Source organism: Homalodisca vitripennis, chromosome 2, assembly GCF_021130785.1.
Source record: "Homalodisca vitripennis isolate AUS2020 chromosome 2, UT_GWSS_2.1, whole genome shotgun sequence".
NCBI lineage: Eukaryota > Metazoa > Arthropoda > Insecta > Hemiptera > Cicadellidae > Homalodisca > Homalodisca vitripennis.
This window is the reverse complement of record NC_060208.1, coordinates 231529584-231556532: the sequence shown is the minus strand read 5'-3', so window position 1 is coordinate 231556532 and position 26949 is coordinate 231529584. Positions and strand designations below refer to the sequence as shown.

Genomic DNA, 26949 nt, shown 5'->3' with positions numbered 1-26949 from the left:
CATTCTAATTCAACCACTTATCATACCGTGGGACAATGTTTTCAGTGACATCACTTGTATTGACTGCCTTTTTATTTCATTAATGATGTTCTTCAATGAATCTTGTTTCAAGTTACAAGATGATTGATATTTGTTACCATTACTAATTTGGAGAAAAATTCAGTGTTGCAGCCATTGTTTTTTGTGGTCCATTCCATTCCATTCCAATCTACCCAGTACAAAATTCATGGTAACCAAGCTTTCCTTACACTAAAATCCGTAAAATTTGGAAAAACTCTGTGTACATTCTGTATTTATGAAATAACTTTTTTGTTTATTTTCATTACCAGTTCATCAGCCACAAGGTTAGGCTTATCAATGAGGTCCTCATTGGTATTGTCATTTTTGAGTCAATGCATCATTGCTTCACACAGCTTTCATTCAATATCCATTTTCTGTACAAATCACCAAAGTTGGTGATAAATATCAACAATTGGTCTGTAGTTGTTTCCAAAAAGATCGCACCTATTCATCTTCTTCTTTTATGTGGCGGCCTATTGTCATACATACTATGAGGCTGACCAATCTGTGGTTTCAGCAGTTCTACAAAGACCGATCAGGTCCTCCTGGGGAAATTCACCATGTCCAAACTACCAAAGATGGCATACCACTTACTATTGAAGGACAGTCAAAGAGCAGGTGCTCAGCAGTTTCCTCCTGCTCATCACACATTTTACAGAGCGGATCCTCCCGAAGGATACTGACTCTGTGAAAACATTTTCCTCAGGTGACCATATCTCATAATCAAACACATAACCTGAGAATGTGTACCATCACAAGTAAATCCTGGTGTAGGTACGTTTTAGCACAAAAATTTAGGCCCACCTACTCCAAAACAATGCCGTGTTAGACCAAAATATCTGTTTCTTTTTGGACAAACCTTATAAAATCTCTAAAATTGTATAAGGCTGTCCAGAAAGGTTTAAATTAATTTAATACCTTAAACGTTACATACCATTGAAAACACTATAGAACTGGTGAACCAGAAGAGCATTCCACCATGACCAAAGATGTTGAAATCCTTGGAATGGATTCTGAAACTTTCATCGGGAGCTAAGACTTCAAGAGCCCCTTGACTAGTAGAGAAGGCCAGAGAAAATAGTGATGTAGCCAACAGAACGTAACGGATGCTGCTTCTACTGTCTAAGTGTCCTGAAAATATTCGTAAATTGGTTATCAGTTATTTTAACTAAGACTTTGATAGCCTGTTGACTAGTAGAGAATGCCAGAGAAAATAGTGATGTAGCCAACAGAACGTAACGGATGCTGCTTCTACTGTCTAAGTGTCCTGAAAATATTCATAAATTTGTTATCAGTTATTTTAACTAAGACTTTGATAGCCTGTTGACTAGTAGAGAAGGTCAGAGAAAATAGTGATGTAGCCAACAGAACGTAACGGATGCTGCTTCTACTGTCTAAGTGTCCTGAAAATATTCATAAATTTGTTATCAGTTATTTTAACTAAGACTTTGATAGCCTGTTGACTAGTAGAGAATGCCAGAGAAAATAGTGATGTAGCCAACAGAACGTAACGGATGCTGCTTCTACTGTCTAATGTCAGTGGATGTTGTTCCTCCATTAACTTACTACTTGGGAATTACACTAACTGATCTTTGGTATAATAACAGGATTAATATATGCTTAATCATTTCTTGTACTCCTATTGTCAACGATCATTTCATCAATAACAAGAAATCTGTTGGCAGTAAGGTTCTTCTAGGCCTTCTTAATATAACATCATTTTATACTGTATGAAAAGCCTGTTGTATATTCAATCAACTATTGGTGGAAAGAGTAGCTAACATTGATTTGCATTGTGAATATTCTTTGCAAGATCATTTCGCCTTCCGACAAGGTCTTTAATATGTATCACACTGCCTGGTATCATCTCTAAGGTCATCTATCCTGTCTGTAATAAAGAAAGTGCCAAGCAATTAAAGGTCCATAGAATCTGAGAGAAATACAATTTTTTGTTTTTTATGTTGGTTGCCCTAACCTATCTGATGCTGAATACAAATTCAGATTCAGATTCCTTTATTTGTCATTACACATTACAGAATGCAGGACAAGTGTCAACAACAACAACAATAAATTAATAAGTTACAACAATTAATAACAGTCAATAATTAAGAAAGTTTATGTCATAATACTCTTAAACACTGTACAGACATTCATCCAATAAAATAAGCTTAATACAATTCTTAAATTTGTTTACAGGCAGCATCTTAAGATGTGGTAAACTATTGTACATTTTGATCCCTTGGTAGACAAAACTATTTTGAGTGAGAGTATAACAACACCTCTTTGTCACCAAATGTTGCCTGTATCTTGTGTTGTGTTCATGTACTGAGGTGTAATCCTCAAGAGTAGACAAATTGTTTCTTATATAGGCTATATATTAAAACAGGCAATACATAAATATATGGCAGGGAAAGAATTCTTGATTTTATGAAGAGAGGTTTACAATGTGTTCTAGCTGATACCCCACATATTAATCTGATGGACCTTTTTACATGATTGACATGTGTTGTTAATCTTAAGTGGATGTACTATCGTGCATTAATCACAATGAAAAATCAACCAAGATACAGAAGTGATAAACCAATTGACTGTTCTGGCAGATCAAATATCTGGAATAAGCACAAAAGTAAATTCACTCAGCTTGCACTCAGATGATTGTGATAATATTATTGTTGAAATTAACAACACTAATATTAATTTGTGACTATTAGGGAAACAAATTTTCAAAAATTAAACAAAAATAAAGTAGATGGATTTTAAAGTCACTGAACTTTTCAAATACTATTCTCTAGTTGGCCCGGAAAATGTAATAATGATCAGGAGCAGGAATTAATGATCAAAATTGCTATCTCAATACATTATGGTCTAACTATCGTAAATTGATGTTCAACTTTATACTGTGATTACATCTCTCTTAGATCTCTCTACCGATCATAGAAGTGATAAACCATTTATTTCTACAATCAGGCGTTAATAATTCTGATATATGATGGGCTGAAATCAATCACATGCCCCTGAACTTCAACAAAGTGGTGGTAATTAACTTTACTTTTAAAAAATCCATATTATCATGCATGGTCCTGGCGTTTTTATAGATTCCATGTTAAAATTTTTTGGAAATTAAGCAGTGCAGTTTCAAAGCTTGGAGAAAATTGAGTCATACGATTGGGATGTTATACTAATACGGCTGTGCAGAGAAAATTATTTTGTGGAGTTGAAATCTTCCTGAGCTTTGTTAGAGTAGACACTGAGGTAGAATTGTTTTTCTATCTAGTTCAGCATGGTCAGATAGAAAATGATGTCTTAGAGGAAAATATGAGTATAAGAATTCAAAGATATACTTTACACAAGATAAATTAGTTTGTTAGTCCCTATTTCGGACGACGAAATAATTATCCAATTATTACTGTAGATAAAATTTTACTGAACATAAAAAAAAATACATGTGAGCAGTAACTGTGTGAAATACTCTAAAACACAGCTTTTTTATTGATAAAGCCTAATTTTTCTCAATCACACTTTTATACTACAAAGTAGTAGTATGCCAAACCATGTGTTACGAATCAGGCTTTGTTGAGGTTAGATGAAAAACTTCAAGTCTATAGCTCATTTCATTATTGTGATAAAGAATAATACAGAAAAGAAATTCTTACATCCCCCAAAGGCAGACAAAAGAGAAATTGTGTCAGCCTACTGAGTGATAGTCTTCAATGAGGCTCAGCCAAATTCCGTGGTTGGACTTACACAATAATACAATTCATTCTTGTCTATGTACGAATGAAGAAGTGTAATACAAAATTTAAAGTATGTGTACACATGATACATTCACATTTTTGTTCATTAAGTTAGAGTTAGACTTGATATCATTGTTTAAATAATAAAAGTGCATGCGAGTTAGAGAGTTTTAACATTGACTTTCCACTCTTATTACTTTTTCTTTTTACTCTATCAATAAAAGTCCAAACAAAAAGTCACCAAAAGATATTGTACATGTTGGGACGGTACATGTTTTAATATCTCAAATGTTAAAATCTTGTATGATTGTACTAAGTTTGTTTGTGAATTTATTTATTCTGTGATTTTCTCGTTGCCATCATTGTTACCTATAAAACCAACGTAAAAATATCTGCTAACGCTTAGCCAAATACCATTGACTGACATGCACCATCATCAAACCCACTGTTGCTTATATAGAAAATAAACTTCACGCAAAATTTAAAGCCTACAGGTCAGTTCATTTTCGAGACATCATGCGGACAGGGAGACAGAAATAAGATTTGTTCAGCCCCTCCAGTGATATGCTTCTTTAACACTCATCCAATAAACGAAAGACAATACTAAAAAATACTGCTTATATTGACAACATTTAGGATTTATAAGGATAATAATGAAAATGGTGATTGTTAAAACTGACCATTATACACAGTCATGCATTAGTCATAGAGTAAATGGTTCATAAATATTCAGTGCAACAAATTATAGTGCACATAATCTTAATAGCAATCTAGTTGTATCAATTGCGTATAAAGTCTTCTACTTATATGGAGTTTCTCAACTTCCAGTGCAAGTCCAGTTCTCAGATGTTCTCCCCAATTATGTCTTGACAATTATTGCATATTTAAAATAATTTAATTATACACATCAAAAGTACATAATTCATTACACTACGTTATAACTGCTTCTTACACTAGTTGAATCACAATATTCAAGCTGACAGCACTTGCTCTGAGTAAGGGAAGTATTGAAAAACATTTTGTATTAAACACAAAATGTTTTTAATTATAATAATAAATCTATAAATCATTCGTTGACATTTATATACACATAAAGAAGTTGAAAATTGATACTGAGAAAACAATCAATCATCAAGCCAAATCCTGTCCCTTAAGTTTATGAAGAATTATTTATTAAGACTAGATGAATGAAGATTTCATTTGTCCACAATAAGATTGCAAATGATCTTCAGTCAGTTCACACTTCAATGTCTACTAGTTGCATAGATCAACACTAAAACAGAAGTGGATATTCAAAAACCAATATAACTTTGGCACGTTCAGCACCATGGTTTTTATTTGCTAATTTGTGGGTGTGCTTAAACTTTTCTTGGGTTTTGACACCTGTAGTTTTCAAAATTTAGTGTTTTCTTTTTACATATAATAGTGGATAAAATATTAAAATCTTGTTATTGTTTGAAAAAATTAATGCTACAATAATTGATAGAAAAACAATCAGCATGTACCTGAAACGCTGATTTATAAATGGTTTACAGACTTCAAACGAATAATTTCACTTCAAATCCATTAAAGATAACTATGAGGTTGCTAGTTATCACCATATTTATTCTATTAGTTATAAACATTCAATTGTCTTACATGAATACTGTTAAACAAACTGGGATCACAGTATTCAACTGTACTATAGGCTGATCACAGAGTTAATGTTCAGAAGACTGTAAGCTTGTTCACAAACGGATCCTGCAGATTGTTGTATATATTAATACTGGAAGGTGTATTCTCTACTGTCTTTTGGAGATTCCTTCTTAAATTGAGAAATCTTTTCAAAATTCCTTCAAAATCTTTTTTGTGGCTTATCTGAGCTCTACTCCAGACCTGTTTATGAAATCACTTCAAACTAGGCTCAGCTGATATTTTTATCACGTGCGAAAATTTAAACCTGATTTGAACCCGGGTCCCTAGGCCGATTAGCTGCGACACTAACCACTCAGCTTCCAGGGATGATACAATATCAATCTAGAGCTACCCCTAAGAACACCACTGATCATAATACCTGAGCTGAAAACAACTACTCAGCTTTCCATCTGAAATAACTAAGGGTAGTTAGGTTGCATGTTAAAGTCACTTCCATAATCCATGTGTTATTATACAATATAAATATCATTGGTGTAGATAAACTTCTAAACTGTATTTCGTGATTGTTTGCATTTTAAATATTAAAAAGAATATCAGCCAGTGCCCTGTCTTCAGGCAGGCCATCACACACAGTGTCTGAAACAACTCTCTTTACATTCTAACTGATCTTAGAAAACAGTCACTTAGTGTATAGACTGGCCATTACAGGTCATTAAGGAGAGAATAACGAATTAGGTCATTAAGCTTTCCAAGGCCTTTTCCCCAAACAGTATTATAAGCTACTGAAAGACCCACAAAGGCAACTAATTCAAATAGTTGTTTCAGTATATCACAACTTTCATGACATAACGAGGAACAATGTTAAATAAGCAGCAGAGCTGAATTTCACTTCCTTATATTTTATTACAACATATTATGCTAGGCAAACACACACGCAAGTGCCAGTTGCTCACACTACTTGATATGCACAAATTGAATGGTAGGCCTATATATTACCAGTAATAGTAACTCTAATAACAAATGTTACTTAACCATTCAAACATTTTATTTAAAAAAAACAGTAAGGACAGTAAACAGGATTTTGCTTGTAGGTCTATATTTATGTACATGCATCACCGCGAGTCTGTGTATATTCGTGGACGGCAGCTGATAGGCAGTACGCAAATCACTGATCGCTAAAATGCGTTTTCATTTTACTTTGTTTATGAAAAACAATAGACAGATATCCTAAGTAAACAAATTATTGAGATTTTGTAAATATTATTTTGCTTTCTGTTTCAGAAATCAGAAATTCTTTATTGATAATCTTTAAGATTACAAGTAGCGTCAATTAACAAAAAGTTTACATAGTTATAAAATATAAAAGTTCATGTTTGTCTCTGTCAAGTTGTCAGTCTCCATAAGTAAAATTCCTCCACTGTGTAGATGGTTCTTTGTAAGAGCCAGTTCTTTATTGCAGTCTTCATGTTAATGTGATTGTTTCCTATTTTCTTAATTTCTTCTGGCAGAGCATTAAAAAGTTTTTTCCCAGCATAGGTTGGTTTTTTCTCAAATACAGCTGTTCTGTGAAGAGGTAGTGGAAAGTCTTGACCATGTCTTGTGTTATGTTCATGAAGATTACTATTTCGAGGAAAGTCTTTTAATAAGCAGTACAATATCGTTTCCAGAATATATAGAGAAGTCACTGTCAGTATATTCAATTCTTTAAAAGTAGCTCTGCAGCTTTCTCTAGGTCCTAGCTTCCCCATTAACCGGATTGCTTTCTTCTGAATTTTGAGGACTTTTAGTAGGTTAAATTGAGTTGTGCCCCCCCATGCTGCTATCCCATACCTGAGATGACTTTCAAATAGGGCATAGTACGCTATTTTGGTAGATTCAAGAGTGCTTGTTGCATGGGTCCTTCGCAAAGCATAGAGTGATGAATTTAGCTTCAGGCATAAGTTGTCAATGTGATTTGTCCATGTCAATGTATTATTTAGTGTTATTCCTAAATAATTCATGTCCTCTGTTTCTTGAATACCAGGGATTTCAGACACATAGTTTTTATTAGTTCCTAGAGTGAGTTGTTTAGTTTTCAAGCTGTTTAAGACCAGATCATTGTATTTGCAATATTGTTGGGCCATATTGAATGAGATGTAGGAGTTTATTTCTAGCTGTTCAACATCCTTCTGGGCTGAGAATAGTACGGTATCGTCTGCGTACATGATGGAATTTGTGTAGTTTTCCAAGAATATTGGCAGGTCATTGGTGAATAAAATATATAACACTGGTCCTAAGACGGAGCCTTGGGGAACCCCTCGAGTAAGTTTTTCAGATTTAACAGTGCAGGTCTCTCCCATTCTTCTCTGTTTAACCTCTACAACTTGGTATCTTTCGTTCAAATAACTCTCAAACCATTTTAAGGCTGACTGTTGGACGCCAAGAGTTTGTAGTTTGGCTAGGATGAGCTTATGGCCAAGACAGTCGAAAGCTTTGCTCAAGTCTAAAAAGATACTAGTGATGGTGTTGCCCTCTTCCAGGTTGTCTGTAATATATTCAACAAGGTCTATTATTGCAGTTGATGTAGATCTTTCTTTTCTGAAGCCATGTTGATTATTGGATAGGAGGTTATTGTCTTGTAGGTGAGTGAGTAGTGTAGAAAGAGTGATCTTCTCTATTATTTTTGATACAGTTGGTAGTAGTGAAATGGGACGGTAGTTTGTTGCTTCATCTTTGTTTCCTTGTTTATATTTAGGGTATACTTTGGCCTGTTTTAAGTTTTTTGGAAATATGCTCTGTATAAAGGATATGTTAGTGATGTGAAGGATTGGTTTCAGAAGTTCAGCTTCGCAAAATTTTATGATTTTTGATGAAATCTCGTCCAAACCCGAGGAGGTTTTACTTTTCAATGAACGGATTGTTTGTTTAATTTCTTTGGCTGTGGTTGGGGTCATTTCTGTCATTGTGGTATCTATATTGTAGCATGGACTATACAGTAAGTTGTCATTCGATATTTGGTGTTGCTTTAGCGTTTTTTCTGCTATATTTACAAAGAAGGTGTTAAGGTGGTCAGCGATTTTCTTTGGGTCCGTTTCTTTTATTCCGTCGATTGATAAATGATTCAAGTCTGATGTTGATTGGTTCTTAGCAGCTCTTTCTCTATTTATGAGTTCCCAGACTGCTTTTGTTTTGTTATTAGCGTGATATATGTGGTCTGCATTAGCTTCCTTCCTAAGTCGCCTGAGTTTCAGATCATAGGCCTTCTTCTTCTGGTTTGCCTCAGATTTATCTTCAGTTCTTCCTGTGACATTAAACTTATCCTGCGCATTGATAAATTCCTTTCGTAATCTTAAGGTTTCTTCATCATAGACTGTGTTCTTTCTAGAGTGGCTTTGTTTCTTGGTCTTGAGTGGGCAGGCAAGATCTAATGCCCTTGTAAAGGTATTAAGGAAGTTATCGTAAGCGTCATCAATGTTGTTCGATTGCGTCACATTCTCCCAGGTTTCTGTGGCTAGGATAGATTTTAGGTAATTTAGGTTCCTCACGCATGTGTTTCTGTATGTTGAGAATGTTATATTTTCAAATATTTTAGGAAAGTCAGCTGTGCAATATTGTTTCTACTTTCTATGTTAGTTTGTGCAATACCATATATCCGCTGTGTCTACAGTGTGAATAAAATATTTACCCTGTTAGTGTGGATGTCAGCTACTCGACTAAAAGTAAACAGACGATCCTAAACTTTTGTTCACTTTACAATTATTGTAGTTGTATAAACATGTCCTCTATAAAATATATATTATATTTATATTTTAATATCTTTGTCATGATTATGGGTGGTTAAAATTTTTCTAACATTTTGTTTCAAATACATTTAATAAGTGATACATTTTTCTCATATATTTTGCAGATTAAAGGCATATATTCTGGAAGCCCTCATTATCCGTCAATTAACATATTGTAATACATCAAATGAAAGTAGAAGATAGGGGATATGACTGTTCTTAAACTATTTCTCTGAACATTTACAAATCCATTTATAATAGAAGATTCTGGGATTAGTTTTACTATCATTTTCCAAAAGTTTAAAAATTGTAGAAATTGGATTGGTGATTGTGTTGTTTTTAATCATACTTAGAATAATTATAAAAAGCAATGAGGTTTCAAAATCCGTGAATCGATTTTTAACAATTGGAATTATATTCAATAAATTCTGGACTCGCCCCTCACTACCGTGAACAATTACAGTGACTGCAAACTGAATAATTGCATTGCATATATGCATTGCTAATATATGCATTGCATATATTAATAGGACACATATCAAACATAAACTAGGAAATCTAAATTCAAATTTGCTGATGTATAAGAAAAGAGATTAAAAATACTCTTAGTCAATGCATCAAAGTTCGACTCACCAAACGCAAGCCCAAATATGACTACACTCATCTCTGTTGATAGCAAGAAGAATCGGACGGTAATCCACAGAAATGTATCCACATAGCCCCCTACGACCGCAGCAGCATTGACACTCATCGAAACCACACACCGGATCACACTTATCACCACATTAACCAGGACCTGTATTACAAAACAATAGTATCAGATACAGTGTTGTTCTCATAAGAGCCCATGATCAATGAATCAGAGTAATTTCACACAAAAATTAGTAAACCAACAATTAAAAAAATATCCAATTTTGTAAGTTGTAATATACAAATATTGTTTCTCATGAGACATTAGTTTATTAAAATTGACACAATTTTGTTATGTAATAATAAATAAAGAGTTGTACAATTTCTTACACAATAAGAAGTCGTTATGGAAGTAAATCTTTAGAGCTTGCAGAAAATCTATCTAGTGGCCAATAACCCATATATCTGTATTGAAACACTGACATACTGGTGAATTTTTAACAGTAAAGACAGATTTTACTATTTATGTTTATCTGTATATTTCATAAAATGTTCAACTTCTTTCTCCATAACACTTTGACAATTCCAATAAATTCGTTAAATTGAAAAAATTGTTCCACTTATTACTGTCTAAAACGTACATGTAATTATCGTACATGTTATCGTCCATTTAAAGATAATCCAAAAGTTTTTTTTACTACTACAGTAACGTTAAACAACTATACTCACTAGTCCATAGAAAGCAAAGAATATAGGACTGCTCGTAGCTCTTAATTTAAGTCTAGCTCGATTGAACCGAACGATGAGGAAGAGTAGAAACAACAGATTTGGGACTAGAATGATCACATCCCACACTCGAACTCTGCAACAATAGAAATAACAGTTCTGAACACAAACAATTATTTATAGTTTTTATGTGTTTGAAAAAAATAATGCAAACATGTATACTAACAATATAAACTGTTCTATCAATACTTAATTTATATTGTTTACAGGCTAATCATCAGATAGAAAAATGTTACTTTTTAAAGAATCAAAACAAAGCTTAAAAATAATAAAGATTTAAGTTAAAACAGCAAACCATTTTTTAAATGTTTTCTTCTTAGCAAAATTAGAGAAAAAATATCTGTAATACAGCTGATATTTTGAAAACCTACAGTCGGCTCTTGGGTGGGCCAACATTGTTCTATGATTGAATCATTAGAAGTATGAGTTAACTTTTGATTGTATTAGTTACAAAATAGATAACTAATCTAATGCTACAAATTGAGGCACGGAAAAATTGAACATTAGGACTATGTTCTGTGAGAGGCTCAAGTAGCTCAGGTAGTAGATATTTGAACGGTAACAATCAAAGCTATGTGCCCTAGCTCTAGCGTCGGACCTCAAAACTATTTGAAATAATTCCCAGGACCTCAGCACAACTAGTCCGTATAAATGATTTATCTCCTGAGTAACTAATGTAATACACATTACATGTAAGGTATTACTGGGAACGAAATATCATTATTAAATATGTTATATTATATTTGAAATTAGATCAATATAGTAAATGCGAATTGTTCTATTACGTATGACCACCACATTCAAATCAAGTGTGGGAGTGGACATAGGCAGTTAAGATGTTGTGATACTGGTTAATAATATAGAACGGATATATTTATAAAAGTATTAAGATCAGCAAGAAACAACATAATTTATTAGATATTACAAAATATTTATGGGGAAACAATGTTTAAAATTATTATTTATTTTGAAATCAATACATTTATGACACAAACCATTTACTTACTTCAGCAGTTCAAGAACAATATATATTTGGAAACTTAAATGTTCTAGTCGTTTAAACAAGCAACTAAATGCCATGTTTTCAGGAAGGAAATTTAGTGAACAAGAATTATATTGTAGTAATCTAAAGTAGAATAATGAATTAATAGTATAATATTCTAAGTACATTACAATGATATGGATTGTTACAGATTGGGAGTGTTATACATTGAAAGAAATTGTTTTGTCTTCTCTTAGACTGGGTCAGGGCTACACCATGATTTTAATCAACCTTCATCTACATTGCATAACATCTTTAATTTTTATGAAGTCAGCATAAATTTCTAAAGAACTGTAAACTCTATTTATTGATCGTACACCAGTGTCGATCCTAAAGACTATTTATAAACAGTAATTAGTACTTCTTCCTATTAACATTTTTCTACATTGATTTAATATGTAACTTACGTTTTAATTTGTCTGTGAACTTTTAATTAAATTGCAGTATATTTTATCGTTTAAACCAATTTGTGAATGTATTCATTGATGACTTATGATTTACCAAATAGGTTCTGATATTTATAAAATAAATATCTTTTAATACATAAACAGTGAAAAAGACAATTAGAACAATGAACTTGGAGTAACAAAGGTTAAAATTTCATTGAAACTTCTTCATAATAATATGGCTCTAACAATAAGCCAATATTTGTGAAATTTTTAAATAAAATTTAATTAGCACTACAGTACTTTAAATTTCACAATAAAAAATATAGATTTTTAAAAATTCAAGGAATACAAGTTTATGTTTAAAAGAAAATATAGCTTTTGTTTTTATAATAAAAGAAAAATATTAATATACAAAAAATACTAAGTTGCTAAATAGCCAATAATGCTAGCTTGCAAATTGATTTTTAAAACTTATTTATTGTGATAAGTAAATGTTGGAACTTGAAATAAAACATAGAAGTGTCAAAATACAAAAATATGTTTGCATTAGATTAGATATTTACACAATTTTCTTCTCAAACAATGGGTAAAACCACATGTTATGTTGATTCACATCTATGTTTGATCAAAATGGTTTGATACAGATACAGATACAGATAACAGATGTATGTATCTGTATCTGCACATCTATGTTTGATCAAAATGGTTTGATAAGTGCTCTCAAGTCATCACTTCCAAATTATTTTCTACAAAAGCCATAGTTCAGTTTCGATTATCACAGTAGTTTCATCCAATATTCAGATTTGTAAATATCACAAGTACAATAATGATGTACCCAATCACAAAACGATGCAGGTGGTGATTCTTGTGTGTTATCGACTGACAGAGAACTTTGAATGTACCACATGTAAAATATCAGTTATTACTACATTATGAAAACCCATGTTAACATTTTTTATTTTTTACTAGAGCCAACTACACAGACAAACTAAGGAATAAAAATAAACAAACAAGGCCATCAGCAAAACTGCATCTTACCTCGAGTTTGATATTTCAATATAGAGAATAAGTTTGCAGAAAAGCTCTTCTTCTACAGGAGTGATGGGTTGTGTGACGTTTGGTTCCATGAGAGAGCTCATTGTGGGTGCCATCATTCTTGCTCCTTTCTCAGTGTTTGATTCCGTGACAAACAGTACCATTTCCTGAAAAATTTCTGACTTTATGGTCTCGTATAGAACAATGACAGATCCATATTCTCATTCAATGGTCATGGTAACCAAGCAATCATAGACAATATTCTTAGTTCAGACAACAGGATATTATCGGAGAACATTTTGAGGATTTTGGAGCTTTATAAATAATCCTAAATCAAAAGGAAGGAACTGTCTCAAAATTGCAAGCACCATTAGATAACCTAAAAAGTGTACTCTAAACTAAACAAGATGTGTTTACAGTATAGCAATTCTTAGGAGCAGTGAAGTCAAGCAGCCATATATTTAGTTTTAATCCTTTAAATAAAATCCAATCTATGTAAAACGACGATTCTCTACTAGTAATACAGTATGAACAAACAGAGTAAAAAAGTGTACTCTAAACTAAACAAGATGTGTTTACAGTATAGCAATTCTTAGGAGCAGTGAAGTCAAGCAGCCATATATTTAGTTTTAATCCTTTAAATAAAATCCAATCTATGTAAAACGATGATTCTCTACTAGTAATACAGTATAAACAAACAGTGTAAAAAATGTAGTTATTTTTGTATATTTTGTTTACAAAAGAGCACAATTTAACTCAAGAACAAATATCCTACTGATTAAAGTTAGATTTTTATCCTTTGGTGATTAACTGCCACAGAGTTTTATCACGTTACTGTCATATTTCGGACGTTAAGAAATGGTCCGAAGCAATGTTTCGAGGATTGGAATATAACCTCTTCATCAGGTGGGGGGAGGGGGGGTTAGCCACTCCACCTGACTAAGAGGATTGATTCACAAACAAACATTGTTGTAAACATTGTGTTATACATTTTATAACATACAATAATGGCAAATGTCTGAAATCCTGATATAACATTTCATCCTACAGCACTGCTTAGGCAAGGAATGCTGGAGCGGCAGGCTGCAGTGATGACTTCCAGTATGTAGATGTTGATCACCGTGAGGATTTGGAGATTCTTTGAAGGTTCTCTGCAGCTCTCCCTCCACTCCAAACCGGCAAGCATTCTCACGGCTTTTTTCTGGAGTATTAGCACCCGTTGAAGGTTGTGATGTGAAGCCGCTCCCCAAAGCACAATCCCATATCTCAGGTTGCTCTCAAACAATGAGGTTGGGAAAGTACCGATTAAAAGAGTCCTTGGTCATCAGTGTGGGCTTTGTGGCACCATCCCACATTTTTTATGAAAAGAGAAAAATGTCCGTCGAGATAGTACCCCCCAGGTCATGAGCGTTAGTAAAAGTTATCTTTAACTTCGGTTTAATTAGTAACATATTTATGTGTAAAAACAAGTAAGAGAGACAGAGTGGCCTCCTCCTCGCCAACATCATTTACTTTTGGAAGGCAGAAAACAAACCAATCATCATAATATTCAATATGTAATTTTCATGGTAAGTCATATAAAGCATGTTCCTTAATAGTCTTTTAGGTTCTTTAAAAAAAAAGTTATTCCGAAAATAGTTTCTGGATAATACCAAAGTACATTGTACTGATAGAGACACCACGGTACTTTGGGATTATACCGACCACACCAGTATGAAGAACACAAAAAAAAAATTATGGTTGCTTGTAAAGTCGGTTTTACGGGCAAAGATTTTACGTGACGTCTTTTTCTCGGTAGAATATTTATTGATATGAATATTATTAAATTGCACAATAGGAACAAGGAATTGAATGAAAATAAGAATTGCACAAATTTTAACTATAGAAATATATTTTGTTTACTAAAACATTGTACATAATTTGAAATTAATTAAAATTTGTTATTGTAAATGGTAAAGTTGAATAAAACATTTACTAAAATTGGAATTTGAAATTCTTGCTAAACACAGTTAAATTCTAACTCCGCGCGTGGTGATTGGTCGGTTTAGTTCGTTTGTTTGGTCGCACTGTCATGACAGGTTAGAGGTTATAATTTGTTATTTGAAATGTTTGACTAGCAATACGCGCTGTTTCTTCTCAATCGACTGAATTACGATTGATTGCAGAGTGATTTAAACTAATAATTTACTTAACACTATCAACATTTGTCAATAGTATGACATAACCTATAAACTCAGTTTCTCAACTTTTGTGTCAATCTAACAATTAATCAATCAATCATAGTTTACGATAATGAAATATCAGTGTACAATTATTTACCTTTATTGTTGTAGTTGTTGTAAATGACGAATCTAAGCACTCCACATTTTCACGAATAAACATAGTTATCTGCTTTATCCCGTGCGGCGGACCCACAGTTATCTGCTTTATCCCGTGTGGCGGACCCACTGGACGGGCATCGTAACGTTACCGGGCGTTACACTTTTTCATGAGTGACTCCGAGCCGCTACCTAATTTAAGACGTTGTCACGTCAAAAATAAATTTATAGAAACAAACATGATAGAACGAAAAAAAAACTCTTTAATTACAAAATTACAAACTTACAACGATTATCAATTGTTAATGGGGTCAGATTCCATTATATATGCCCCCAACGCTTGAACCTTTTTTCAATGAACTTAGAACGTTATAAAACGATGTAGTTGAGTAACAGAACTAACATTCCATCAATCAACAAGCATTTCTAGGTATTGTGATCGGTATTGTTGTCGCTATTATCTTATCTTTCTCGATATTTTACTGATAGGTACTATCTCGAGGGATGTTTTTCTTTCGTTGACATCAGCGGAGGGCAGCACCGAAGGCCGGAGACACTCGCATTTTGGGTGGCGGAGTGTGATCAAGAATAAAAAGAAGTTTTGTGTGTTTTTTTCAATAAAGAGTGTAGTTTTTGTTTGGTAATGTTTGTTTTTGTTGAATTTTTGTGTTTGGAGAAATGTAGGGGTAAAACATGGAAGTACAACAAAGCGACTCACCAGCTGAACGGGCGGCGAGACTCTGCAATCACGTTATCTACTAGACCGCTCGACTTTGACCTCTGTCTGAGGATAGGGAGGAGTTTGCAATAAGACAATTCCTGCTTTATAATGACGAAATATTGTTCTACGCTAATCTAGTAATCAGTAGAAGCAAACTGTCAAATAACGATTCATGTCTGGGTGTGGTCGGTATAATCCCAAAGTACCGACACCACTTATAAAAGTCTACCCTTACATAAAAAATACGGTACAGAATATTCCTTTAAATATAGGCTAATTAGTAATATTTGTGTTTACAATAACATTATGTGTCACATCAATTGATCAAATCGTAACATTTTAGCAGTTCTACTAAGGGCCGAAAATAACTGATCAGGTCCTGGGGAAATTCACCACCCTTGTTCAGACTAACAAACTTGACGTAGTGCTCCTTTGCTATTGCAGGACAGTCAAAGAGCAGGTGTTCAGCAGTTTCCTCCTGCACATCACACATTCTACAGAGCGGAAACTTCCCAAAGAGTGCCAACTCTGATGCTTCCTTAGGCGACCATGTCCGCAATCAGACCCATAACCCGAGAATACACTGTCTATTTGCCTAGTTATCATTAATATCAAGTTGTATGATCCCTGATAATTTTGGTAAAAGGTCACATCAAATCAGTACACAAAATAGTACACTTAATCAATTCCTTACTCCACTTTGTTTGCTGAAAATGGTCAGCATGCTTGTTACTTAGGCCTATTTCAATGTACAGGTTCTACAACTGGAATTTGTTATATATTACAGAATGTCTCTACCAATGTTTTATATTGAACAATTAATTTTAGTAGATTAGGATAGGCTGCAGTATAATAAGAGGCCACCACCACAATAGAATCATATTATACTATTTTTAAAAACAGTAAAAAGTAACTAAATGTTAAACTGTTTTGTTTGTTGCATTTTATAGATATACAACATAGATAGTTTTGATTTAACGTAATTCGTGTCAACATTTTTGTTTCTATAGTTTAAACAATCATAAATCTGATTCTATTGTGGTGGTGGCCTCTTATTATACTGCAACTTTAGGCTGTTATTGTACAATATTAAAATATGATCCTGCATTAGTTGTGCTCAATAAAATTTAAAAAAGAAACTGATGCTTTAAAAATATTGGCCCAGAATTAGGACTAGTCTTTTTAAAAAAACATTACATTAACTTAGTCAAAGTAAGCCTAAAATTAAACCTCGGTAATTAAAAATTGTAATGTGTCATATACAATATTTAAATGTGCTGTTATTGGAGAGTAGTTAAATAAAGAAGAGAAGAAATGCTTTATGCTACTTAATAGCCTAATATTGCTGACAATTTTTTCAAACATTGACCAACATAATTGGAATGATGATTTATTCGTTCTTAACACTTTACTATTGGAACAATTTGAAAGTTAACTTACCCCAATTAATTAAAATCTAATAATTGTATGAAACACGATATATCACGATTTGCATGGGTCTAGGTTTTTTCAAATTGATCCACATATTGAACACACGATTGTCGTTCACATATTTGAATTAAACATTCACATCTACATAATAGTATCGAAACTTTTAAAAATTAAATTAAAATCATAGAGTATCGTTCTCGAACTAAAAACTGTAACAAATGACGACGTACAACACTTAAATAAATTACTCGAAAACACTCTATCACTAGATCACAACAAAATATCTTGACTGACAGACAGATTAGAGGTGGTCAATTACAATGATCCGATGTTTACACAATCAGCTGTTAAATTTCTCCTTTAGTTTCCCTTTCTATTCACGTCTACATAAATTAAACTAACATTCATAGACCAACAAAATATTTGTGATACTTAATAAAGTACACTATAACAGATATAACTATTTCTAATCCTACACGAAAAAGAGCGGGTTTTAACGAAAGAGAAAAGCCAATTTGTATGGTGATGTAGTAAAATTTATTTATTCAGTTGCATGGAATATCAATATTTTGATTTGATTAGTAGCATTTATTGAGTGTTGGAAATCACGTTATAAAGAGTTAATAAATATACTAGATTACAAGTTAATGTTTTTGTATAAAAGAATATTGTACTATAAAGCGCACTGTTTTACTTTAGATCTCAAAAGAATAACTTAATCTTTTGCTCCAACTAAGCACTAAAATATTGAGCCTTAGAATGGATTTCAAAATATGTATACTACAAATATAATTATGAGTATAATTTACTATATATCAGCGTGCTCATTTAACGTTCATAGATATTTTTACAATAACGTCGAAAATAACTATGCGTATCTGGAAACACCTGAAAAACTGAACAAAGTGGTATTTTGTTGAATCACTAGTACATTATATGCTAAATCAAATGTTCAACATTTGGAGATATTCTGTGATTCCTGTGGAAGTGGGTCAAGAATAATACTAGACCCTAATGATTAGCAACTATGCCAGCTATTTTACTTAGAAAAATGTATTTTCGCAACAATATAAGAGAAGTACGAATTGAACGAGAACATACTAGATGGTATTCCCTAAAGACATATTTAGTAGTTTAAGGACCACCTCAGTTGTCCTTACTTACGTAAAGGAAGAGGAAAGAGAATGTTTGTGAGTTAGGTGTAGATAACCACACCCATGGAGACATTGTAAAAAGGGGCACATATTGCCCAGAAACCTACCTAGAATACCTCTTTCATTGTCTTTGACCATCACTGCTGTATTAGCTAGGTCAAAACTAACCTACTTTAAGAAATATTTACAAGCTGTTCAATTTTAAAACCCATATACACCTGGTGACTTTAATTTTTGTCGTCGTGGTGGCGGATTAGATAGTGGCCCGGCTAATCTAAACAAATTAAAAACAAACTCCTTTGATGGAATAGAACGTATTCTCATTAATTCAGGACTTTAGTCTCTACTTTAAATTGGGCTATCTATACTTTGGTATACCTTCTGAGGTGATTGGAGAAAGATTTGGAATTCAATTCTTACACTCAAGACGAAGGGTTATGGGCCTCATGTTCCTATGCAGGTTGATAAACGGTTACCTGGATTGCTCCGAGTTGCTCTGCGATGTTGTTTTTATCGTCCCTAGAGGCACAATATCGAGATCAGTATTCCAGAGGAGGTTTATGCCAACGCAATATTCTTACCACAGTGGCATCTCGAGACTTCTGCTGGCTGGTAGTGAGGTGGCAAACAGGTTGAACTTTTTCCATGGATTCCCGTCATCTTTTAAACGAAACCTCAAGGAAATATAGATTTGTGCTTGATCACAACTGATATTTATTACTTAGTAACAGTCATTATTTATATTAGTAGTAATAGTATTTTAGTTCTTCTTTCTTTTATTGAGTTTAATTTGAATATATATGATTAGTTATTGTTCTAGTGAATTATATGATTCACTGTTGCTTCTTTTCCTTATAATGCCTCTAATCTAGTATGGTTGACTGTTGTTATGTATTTAAATTTGTAATTCTTCGTCTGTTTGTTGTGCCAATAATATGACAGTCTTTCTTTTTTACGTGCCCTGCATATGACCATGCTAGAAGCCAAGGTTTAAAATTAATAAAGAATAAGTATGGGATGAATGTTCAAAACTTAACTAAAATTCTCCAGTCAAACGATTTAGAGATTTTTAAAGAATTACTTCAATTTCTGAACTCAATTAAGAAATTTATTTAAAACAAAGTAACTATCTGCATATTGGTAACTTAAATGTAACCTGGATAAGGTGCTTCGACCTAGGAAGCCTGATGGACCCTTAGCGAGAAGATAACCTAGATCCTTACAAGAATCCTACGTCAAGAAACAAATAGTACATTGAGGCGGCATGGGATTTCCCGAAGCCTACTAGCCTAGAGCTAACAATTAGAGAAGAAAAAAAAGAAAAAAGTCTTAGTTTATTCCATTTAATTTATTGCTAGTAATCATCTGATATTAATTCTAGTCATACAGCACAATTACATGTCTGTTATAATGTTTATTTATAATTTTTTGCTTTATTGAGTTGTTTTTAGATTATTATCCGTTAATACTGATTTGCATGTTATATTCGTTAATCTGATAATGTTATTGTTTACTTAGCATTAATTTTAGTATTAGCTTACCTCAATATTAGCTTTAGATTATCGGTCAATAGCCATAATTGCATTGTATTGATCTGTATTGTAAATGGTGATTCTGTGAATAAAAAAATTAATTTGCAATATTCCAATTCCTTGACTCATCCCATCCGGAAGAGCAGCCTAGTCGCGAGAGCCGGGAAGCAGTCTTTCCTTAGCTTAGCTTACAGAACGGAACCTTTAAATTATGCGTTCTGCGGGTGTTGTCTTTTGACATATTTGCATTAACAAAATGCAGGTTTTTTTAATGTACTGCCCGAAGATCTTAAGAGTACCTAGCTCCACAAACATATGCATACAACTGTCACAAAATCCTGCAAAGCTGGTTATATGAAGGGCCTTCTTCTGGAGGACTACTACGTCTTTCCACCTTTGGGCATTGTAATGTTTTATAATAATCACGTTTAAATAGCATTCACAAAATACATACATTGGTAGGTTTAATAGATACACTTTATTTTAATTTAATGCCGAAGCCTTCCAGGGATATGTTCAGTAATGGCATCTGATCATAGACAATGAGAGGGATGAATGGAACTAGGTGGTTGTTTGGCCATGGCTGGTTTATTTGCTAATCAGTGGTACCAACATTACACATTTTCTATATGAAAATGATACAACTGTTATCAATAAACTACAGGTATGGTTTCCGAGTTGCAGGCCATACATTATTTGGCTGTGAAATGGTGCGTAGTACACCGTTATTAACCCTCCATCAGGCGCTTAAAATTAGAAACACCATCAGGCGCTCACGGAGGTTTCCTCCAGGTTAGCGAATAATGGATATCATAGTAGTTTAAACTGTTTTTATTAGTTTAAATACTCATACGGATTTAATTACAATGTAATATATTCATTTTTAGAAGTTAAATAAAAATTACTCTCTTATGTAATGAATTTTCCAAATAAGAAATTCGAAATCTTAAAAAATGTTATTGTATAGTAACAACATGATTTATTTTAAGGAATAATGCAATTAATTGTAAAAATGTTTAACCTACTGTAATAATATATGGAAATTAACTTAGTTTTTTAGAAATAAGTTTAAAGAAATAAAATAAGTTTTTTTTTAAAGAAATAAAAATTTATTCTTTACTAAATTTTTTTTAATACTACACAAAGTTTCAAAACATTTTACTTCTGGTTATTATAACGACAATGTTCACTCCATAAACAGTACTGAAATGTTCCCTAGCACACGGGTACTGTACTGACAAGTCTCTCGTCTTCATTCTCCATTTTCAAACATCTGCAAATTTTACCTATAAAAAACCTTTTTGTGTTTAAAGTTCTTCAAGCATTTTTCAAAAAGAGCGGCAACAGTGGAACTGAAAATTTGTTTTATTCAACTCGAAGCACAGTCCGCCGTTTTTTTTGTTAGACCAAAGGTAAACAGATCATTCTTTGTAAAAACATTTGTATACTTAGGTCCAAAATGCTTCAATCTTTTACCTGATAATATAAAACAAATTACTAGTTTTAAATTGTTTTCCAAAAAGGTTAAAATTTGGCTCAATAATATTGACGATTTAGGCATTTTACTGTATATTGCTTCCTAACTTTGACTGTCTAGCTTACGATCTAATTTAGTATTAATCTATATTGTTATAAATTTTGTATATCTTTAATGTGATGCTCTTCAATTATTTTCTCTTTGACGGTGATATAACTGTAAAATAGGTGCAATTATTAAATATGGTTTTTTTTTCGTTCTCTTACATACTTATTTTTATTATTATTAGTTGGTATGCGCTACAGAAGCCGAAAAAATAAAATGTTAATTTATTACGGAAGACTACTAATTTAAGTTGTAATTATGTTATAATTAAATTACCAAAATAACCACCGAATACTGGCAAATGGTGGTTATTTGCCTTTTCCAAGTTGTCATCTTATTATTGTAACATAAATGAAAAAGATGGAAATAAATATATTCTATTCTATATTCTATTCTATTCTATTTCACAAAATTCAAATAAAATATATTGTAAAACTTAAAAAGAAACCATCACAGGTCACACATTTAGGCGCACACGGATTATTACTCCATAAAAACTAAACACAATAAGGCGCTTACGGAGATTTCGTCCAAGCACTACAAACACAACATCGGGCGCTCACGGAGGAATCATCCAGTCTCGCACGGAAGTAGACGTCATACTGACAGATTTTGACAAAGATAAGCGGGAGGCTATTGTTTCGCTTCCCCGAAAGATGCTCGTGAAGTACTCTGCGGGAAACGACTGCCAACATCAGAAAAGTAGTACTATTTTTAATAATAAAAAATACACGGAGGAAAACTCCGTTTAGCGCCCGATGTAGGGTTAAATATTGTTTTGGTAGCATCGGGTTCAGCCTACGCAATAAAAATAGTGACTCCTGCCAGTTTTGTACAGACAATTTTAATGTGGCCTTTTTAGGTTAGCTTCCCATTCAAAGTGAAACATGGACCTGCTCCAGAACATCGAGTTACCTGGATTTCTGACTGCAAATTATCACCTGTGTTTTTCCTTTATTTAAGATAAGTTTATTTACAGGAACCATTCTTTGATCATTAATTTACATGATCGTGCCAATTCAGGTATATTTTCATTGGAATAAATCTAGGTTTTAGTATCGTCTGCAAAAAGAAGACAATTATTTATCAGGAAAAGTACTCAATCCCAAAATAGAGCCGTGCGGTACTCAATGTTTCACAGGCCGTGGCTGCGACTTTGCTCCATTTACAGACATCACTTGCTTTCTATTTTTGTAAATAGGAACGAAATGAAGCCAGAACTTCACCACGAACTCCATAGGTCACTAGTTTGTCGATAAGAATGTTATGCGGGATACAATCGAAGGCTTTACTTAGATCAGCCAGCATCAATGCCTTCTCCTCAAAAAATAAACTCCAGCCTTTAAACATGCATGAATTATTTCGACCCAAGGGTGGGCTATGACGTCCGCCACAATGTTTCAGAATACCAATAGACATACAAAAACATATAGAAGGAACTTGCGTTTTTAAAGTAAGAGATCATTTTGTAACTTCAATAGGTGTGATAAGAATCCAACTTCAAAGGTCAGCCGTTCTATTCAGCATAGTCCTTAAGGAGGGGAGTGGTTATTTGTTTCTCAATTTATATTTAAAACATTCTGTCTACTTCAGCTAACAGAAAGTGATTAAAATCGTTTAGACTAGTCTTAAATTTTAAGTATATTTATTGTATGCATTATTGACAATCTGCTATGCTTCTCTACAGGGATTGTTAGCAGATGCGATAACGGCCATATTGGCAACTTTCTTTCCAGCATAAACTTCTTGCCGCTTAGCCCTGAGATAGCATGAGAAGTACTTTGCCCCATCGCCTACTCTAGTAAATATCCTCCATCTGTTATGTATTGCACTGTAATTCAAATGCGAGCTGACCCGGGAGTATACCAAGATTGTCCTTACATTGAGACTTATGGCTGTGCCAACTTCGTTTCAGGCTTTAAATGAAATCAAATTATATATCATTAGCTAATAGTCTGCAGATAATTTTGACTCTTATCTTAGTTACACAAATGTTTGTGTATACTTGTACTGATATGTTTCTTAAGTTCGATGAAATCCTGTTCTAATCTTGTTTCAGATCACTCTAGTTTTCGTGAATAATTTCCGGTCATCATTAAACACAATTCAAGAGTCTCTCTTATCGTGTTGCATTTAGCTGGGTCTTTATCCTACAAAGAGCATTGAGACCTTTAAACAGTATCCTTAATAGGTGGCGGAACATTTTAAATGAAGTGTATGCTTTGTTGCAGGGAGAAATATTAGCAGCCTCAAAAAGTATAACCACTTCAATATAATTTATTTCTCTCCTGTTAAATCGTTCTTTTTCCATAACTAAACCACAAACATAATTTGGCATAGGTGTATCATAAAACCCATAACATATTATGAAAAACTTTTTTCCAAATCTCTTGAGTCATTTTAGCATGTATAAAGGATGAAGATAGGATAAGGTAAAGGCAGGTGTAGTATCAAGTCTTACATCCTCTTGTTTTAACTGTAATATCTCACAATCGCACATCACTATACTCAACCTTTTCAAACTTGTCAGATAGATTCAGGTTATGTGGATGAGGTAAAGTGGATATTGGCTGAACTCAACACTAGGGCAACTGGTCCTGATGGAATACCAACTGTTCCAAAACTACTGCAGTCACCTGTTGGCTGAACCTTACAAGCAGCTCTTGGGAGTCTTTCTAATGGAATATTTCTAAAAATCCTCAACAATAGTCACATTTTCCTATACACAAGTTTGGCCATTTTAGCGACAAATTATTGTTTCATAACTATTCCTCCAGCAGTAAAATCTTTGAGAGCTTAATTTTGGAGTTTAAACCCTAAACCCGCTTTTTAGCAGGATAACTAACCCCAATAAGCATGGGTTTTCTAGCAACAATTCTTTCTTAACTTAACCCCATTAGTTAAACCAATGTGTCACTTAAAAATGTGGGTAACCTGATGGATGTCCAGGAGCAACACATTACTAACTGCAATGTAAACATATTAGGTTGCATGGATAGATCAATAGGTCTAGTTTACTGTAGAGGGTGAGCTTCCTAAATGTTAAAGGCGATAGCCTAACATAAGGGCATGGTATCTCCTGTCTACTTTGACCGGAGAGGTCTTCCCTCCTTTCAAGGACGTATGACAGTGATTAATTCCAAAAATCCTTCCTCATGGACCTTGACAGCCCCTACCTCAACCTTACACATCCTGTTACTTCGTAAACAGCACAAAGGCCTGGCATATGCCTCCATGATTTGGTCTCCCCACACTGTTGAGTACTATAAATAGACTTGAGACTGCTCAGAGGAGATTTGACACTGACTGGTGAGCGTATTAAAATTCTACATCTGCATATTTTGTTCTTCAGCAACCTCATATGTTTTTGATATTATTAGCTTGTTATGGTATGAAATCTTAAATTGAATAATACAAATTTAATCGTAAATAAAAGTATTTATAGTAATAAATTGAAATGTATGTAAAAATTAGATGTTTATCAGACATAAAAATGAATACATTCAGATAAATCATTGCAGTGAGTTACTTATGGGTACAATGTATTAAAAATGACAAACACTTTATCCTTTTTCAGTATTTATTATTATTGCAAATATTTTTGTAGTTTTTGGGCATGAAATGTATTTCTAGAACTTGGTGTAACTTGCACTTTGGCGAACATGTTGAGCTAAAACCAAAATTGTACTAATGTAAAGTAAATAAACTACAATCTTACAAATTCATCTTATACGTCTTGTGTACTGACAAAATAATATTTTCTGGAATTAATGTATTATCGTTCTATTTCACATTTTGCTCAGTGCAGCATCTGAAATCTGACACTACAGATTAACTGTTAATGTTACAATATTATAAAATAATATCGGCTTGTTGCCATAAACTGCATATGTGTTTGTTATTACATTTTATAATAATAGTTATTTGTAGAATAATTAACATTTACAAGCCTCATTAAAAATAATTTCAACAATGCCAAGGCTGTATTTATACATTTTGTTGTTTTACACCTTTTTTCAAAATAAAAATAACATTTTAAGAACTTTTATGTAATGTTGTAAATTTTTCTGTGAACAATAAAATGTAAACTATATAAATTAATACTACATTAAGACTATACATTCTTTTATAACATTTTAATTTTTGTTCTAGGTGTAAACTATTACAATAAAAGATACAAGACAAATGTTTTATTTCACACACAAAAGCAGTATACAAAAATTACATACATACAGGTAGAAAAAGCACTAAGAAACCACAAAATACAAAGACACCACAAAGTTTTTAGTTACTTGATGTGTAATATGAGGTCTGTTTTGGGTTTATTTTACCTGGATCCAGGTCTTTGTATTCTTTGAGTAACATCAGACTTGGGTCTTAGCTTTCTAGTTCGTATCCTAAGCCTAACTCTTCTTACATCGCCTTGTCCCGTTTCTACCACACTAAAAAAATGGCTTCTTCATTACCATCTAAAATTTCTAATCAAAACACTTCACTTTTGTTGTATTGGACTTTTACTCAGATACTCATGATCTGTAGGCACTGGTGTATTAAGTCAGTTTACCTACTCAATCTTATGGCGTAAGAAATGTTTGTCGTATTTTATATAATAGGCTATATAAATGGGTTTGGAGAAAAACACAATTCTTATTTTTTAATTTTATGTTATAAAAATACAAAACAAAGAGACCACAACAACATTATTTTCAAACTTTGAGACAACTTGGGGGTAACTGCAAACCTTTAAATGACTCATATAAGTAAACATGAAGTTTTCTCCAGCAATACAGTCAAAAGTAGAAAAATATAGTTTCTATGTTGAAGGAAATAATAGTATACTTTGTAGTAAAGTTAATGTTGTATTGTTACATAAAATGATAAGAATAGTTCTGGTTAAATAATAGGTTTATACTATAATGTTTATATATTACTTTTTTGTACCATCACACATTTTACAATACATACTTAATATCCGACTGCATAAGTTTCAAATTAACTTTGGACTAAAACCACAATAATTGCACTAATGTAAAGTAAATCAAACTACAAGCTGTAAATACTTCTTATACATTGAATACAAGCAAAATAATACTTTTCAGAATAAAAAAGAGCACATGAGATATTTACAAACAAAAAACT

At 32.9% G+C, this 26949-nt stretch overlaps 1 protein-coding gene across 2 annotated transcripts; it reads right to left on the bottom strand.

Annotated features, from left to right (window-relative positions):
• Positions 1 to 819: 819 nt before the first annotated feature.
• LOC124355479 (transmembrane protein adipocyte-associated 1-like) lies at positions 820 to 17877 on the bottom strand. Of its 2 annotated transcripts, none has more exons than XM_046806630.1 (5): positions 17552 to 17877; positions 13076 to 13239; positions 10550 to 10682; positions 9824 to 9986; positions 820 to 1191 (listed from the first exon to the last, which is right to left on the bottom strand). In XM_046806630.1, the coding sequence occupies exons 2-5, from the start codon at positions 13234 to 13236 to the stop codon at positions 980 to 982; spliced, it is 669 nt and encodes a 222-aa protein (XP_046662586.1). In that variant the 5' UTR covers positions 13237 to 13239; positions 17552 to 17877; the 3' UTR covers positions 820 to 979. The 2 variants fall into 2 exon arrangements, with proteins under 2 accessions (XP_046662586.1, XP_046662587.1); XM_046806631.1 differs by lacking the exon at positions 820 to 1191 and adding an exon at positions 1199 to 1463.
• Between the last annotated feature and the right edge of the window lie 9072 nt (positions 17878 to 26949).

Coding starts and splice junctions, on each gene's coding strand:
- LOC124355479 (XM_046806630.1), bottom strand. CDS start 13,236: ATGGTACTGTTTGTCACGGAATCAAACACTGAGAAAGGAGCAAGAATG. Junction 10,683..13,075: donor ATTGAAATATCAAACTCGAG/GTAAGATGCAGT, acceptor CTATTGTTGCAG/AGTTCGAGTGTGGGATGTGA. Junction 9,987..10,549: donor TCTTTGCTTTCTATGGACTA/GTGAGTATAGTT, acceptor TTTGTAATACAG/GTCCTGGTTAATGTGGTGAT.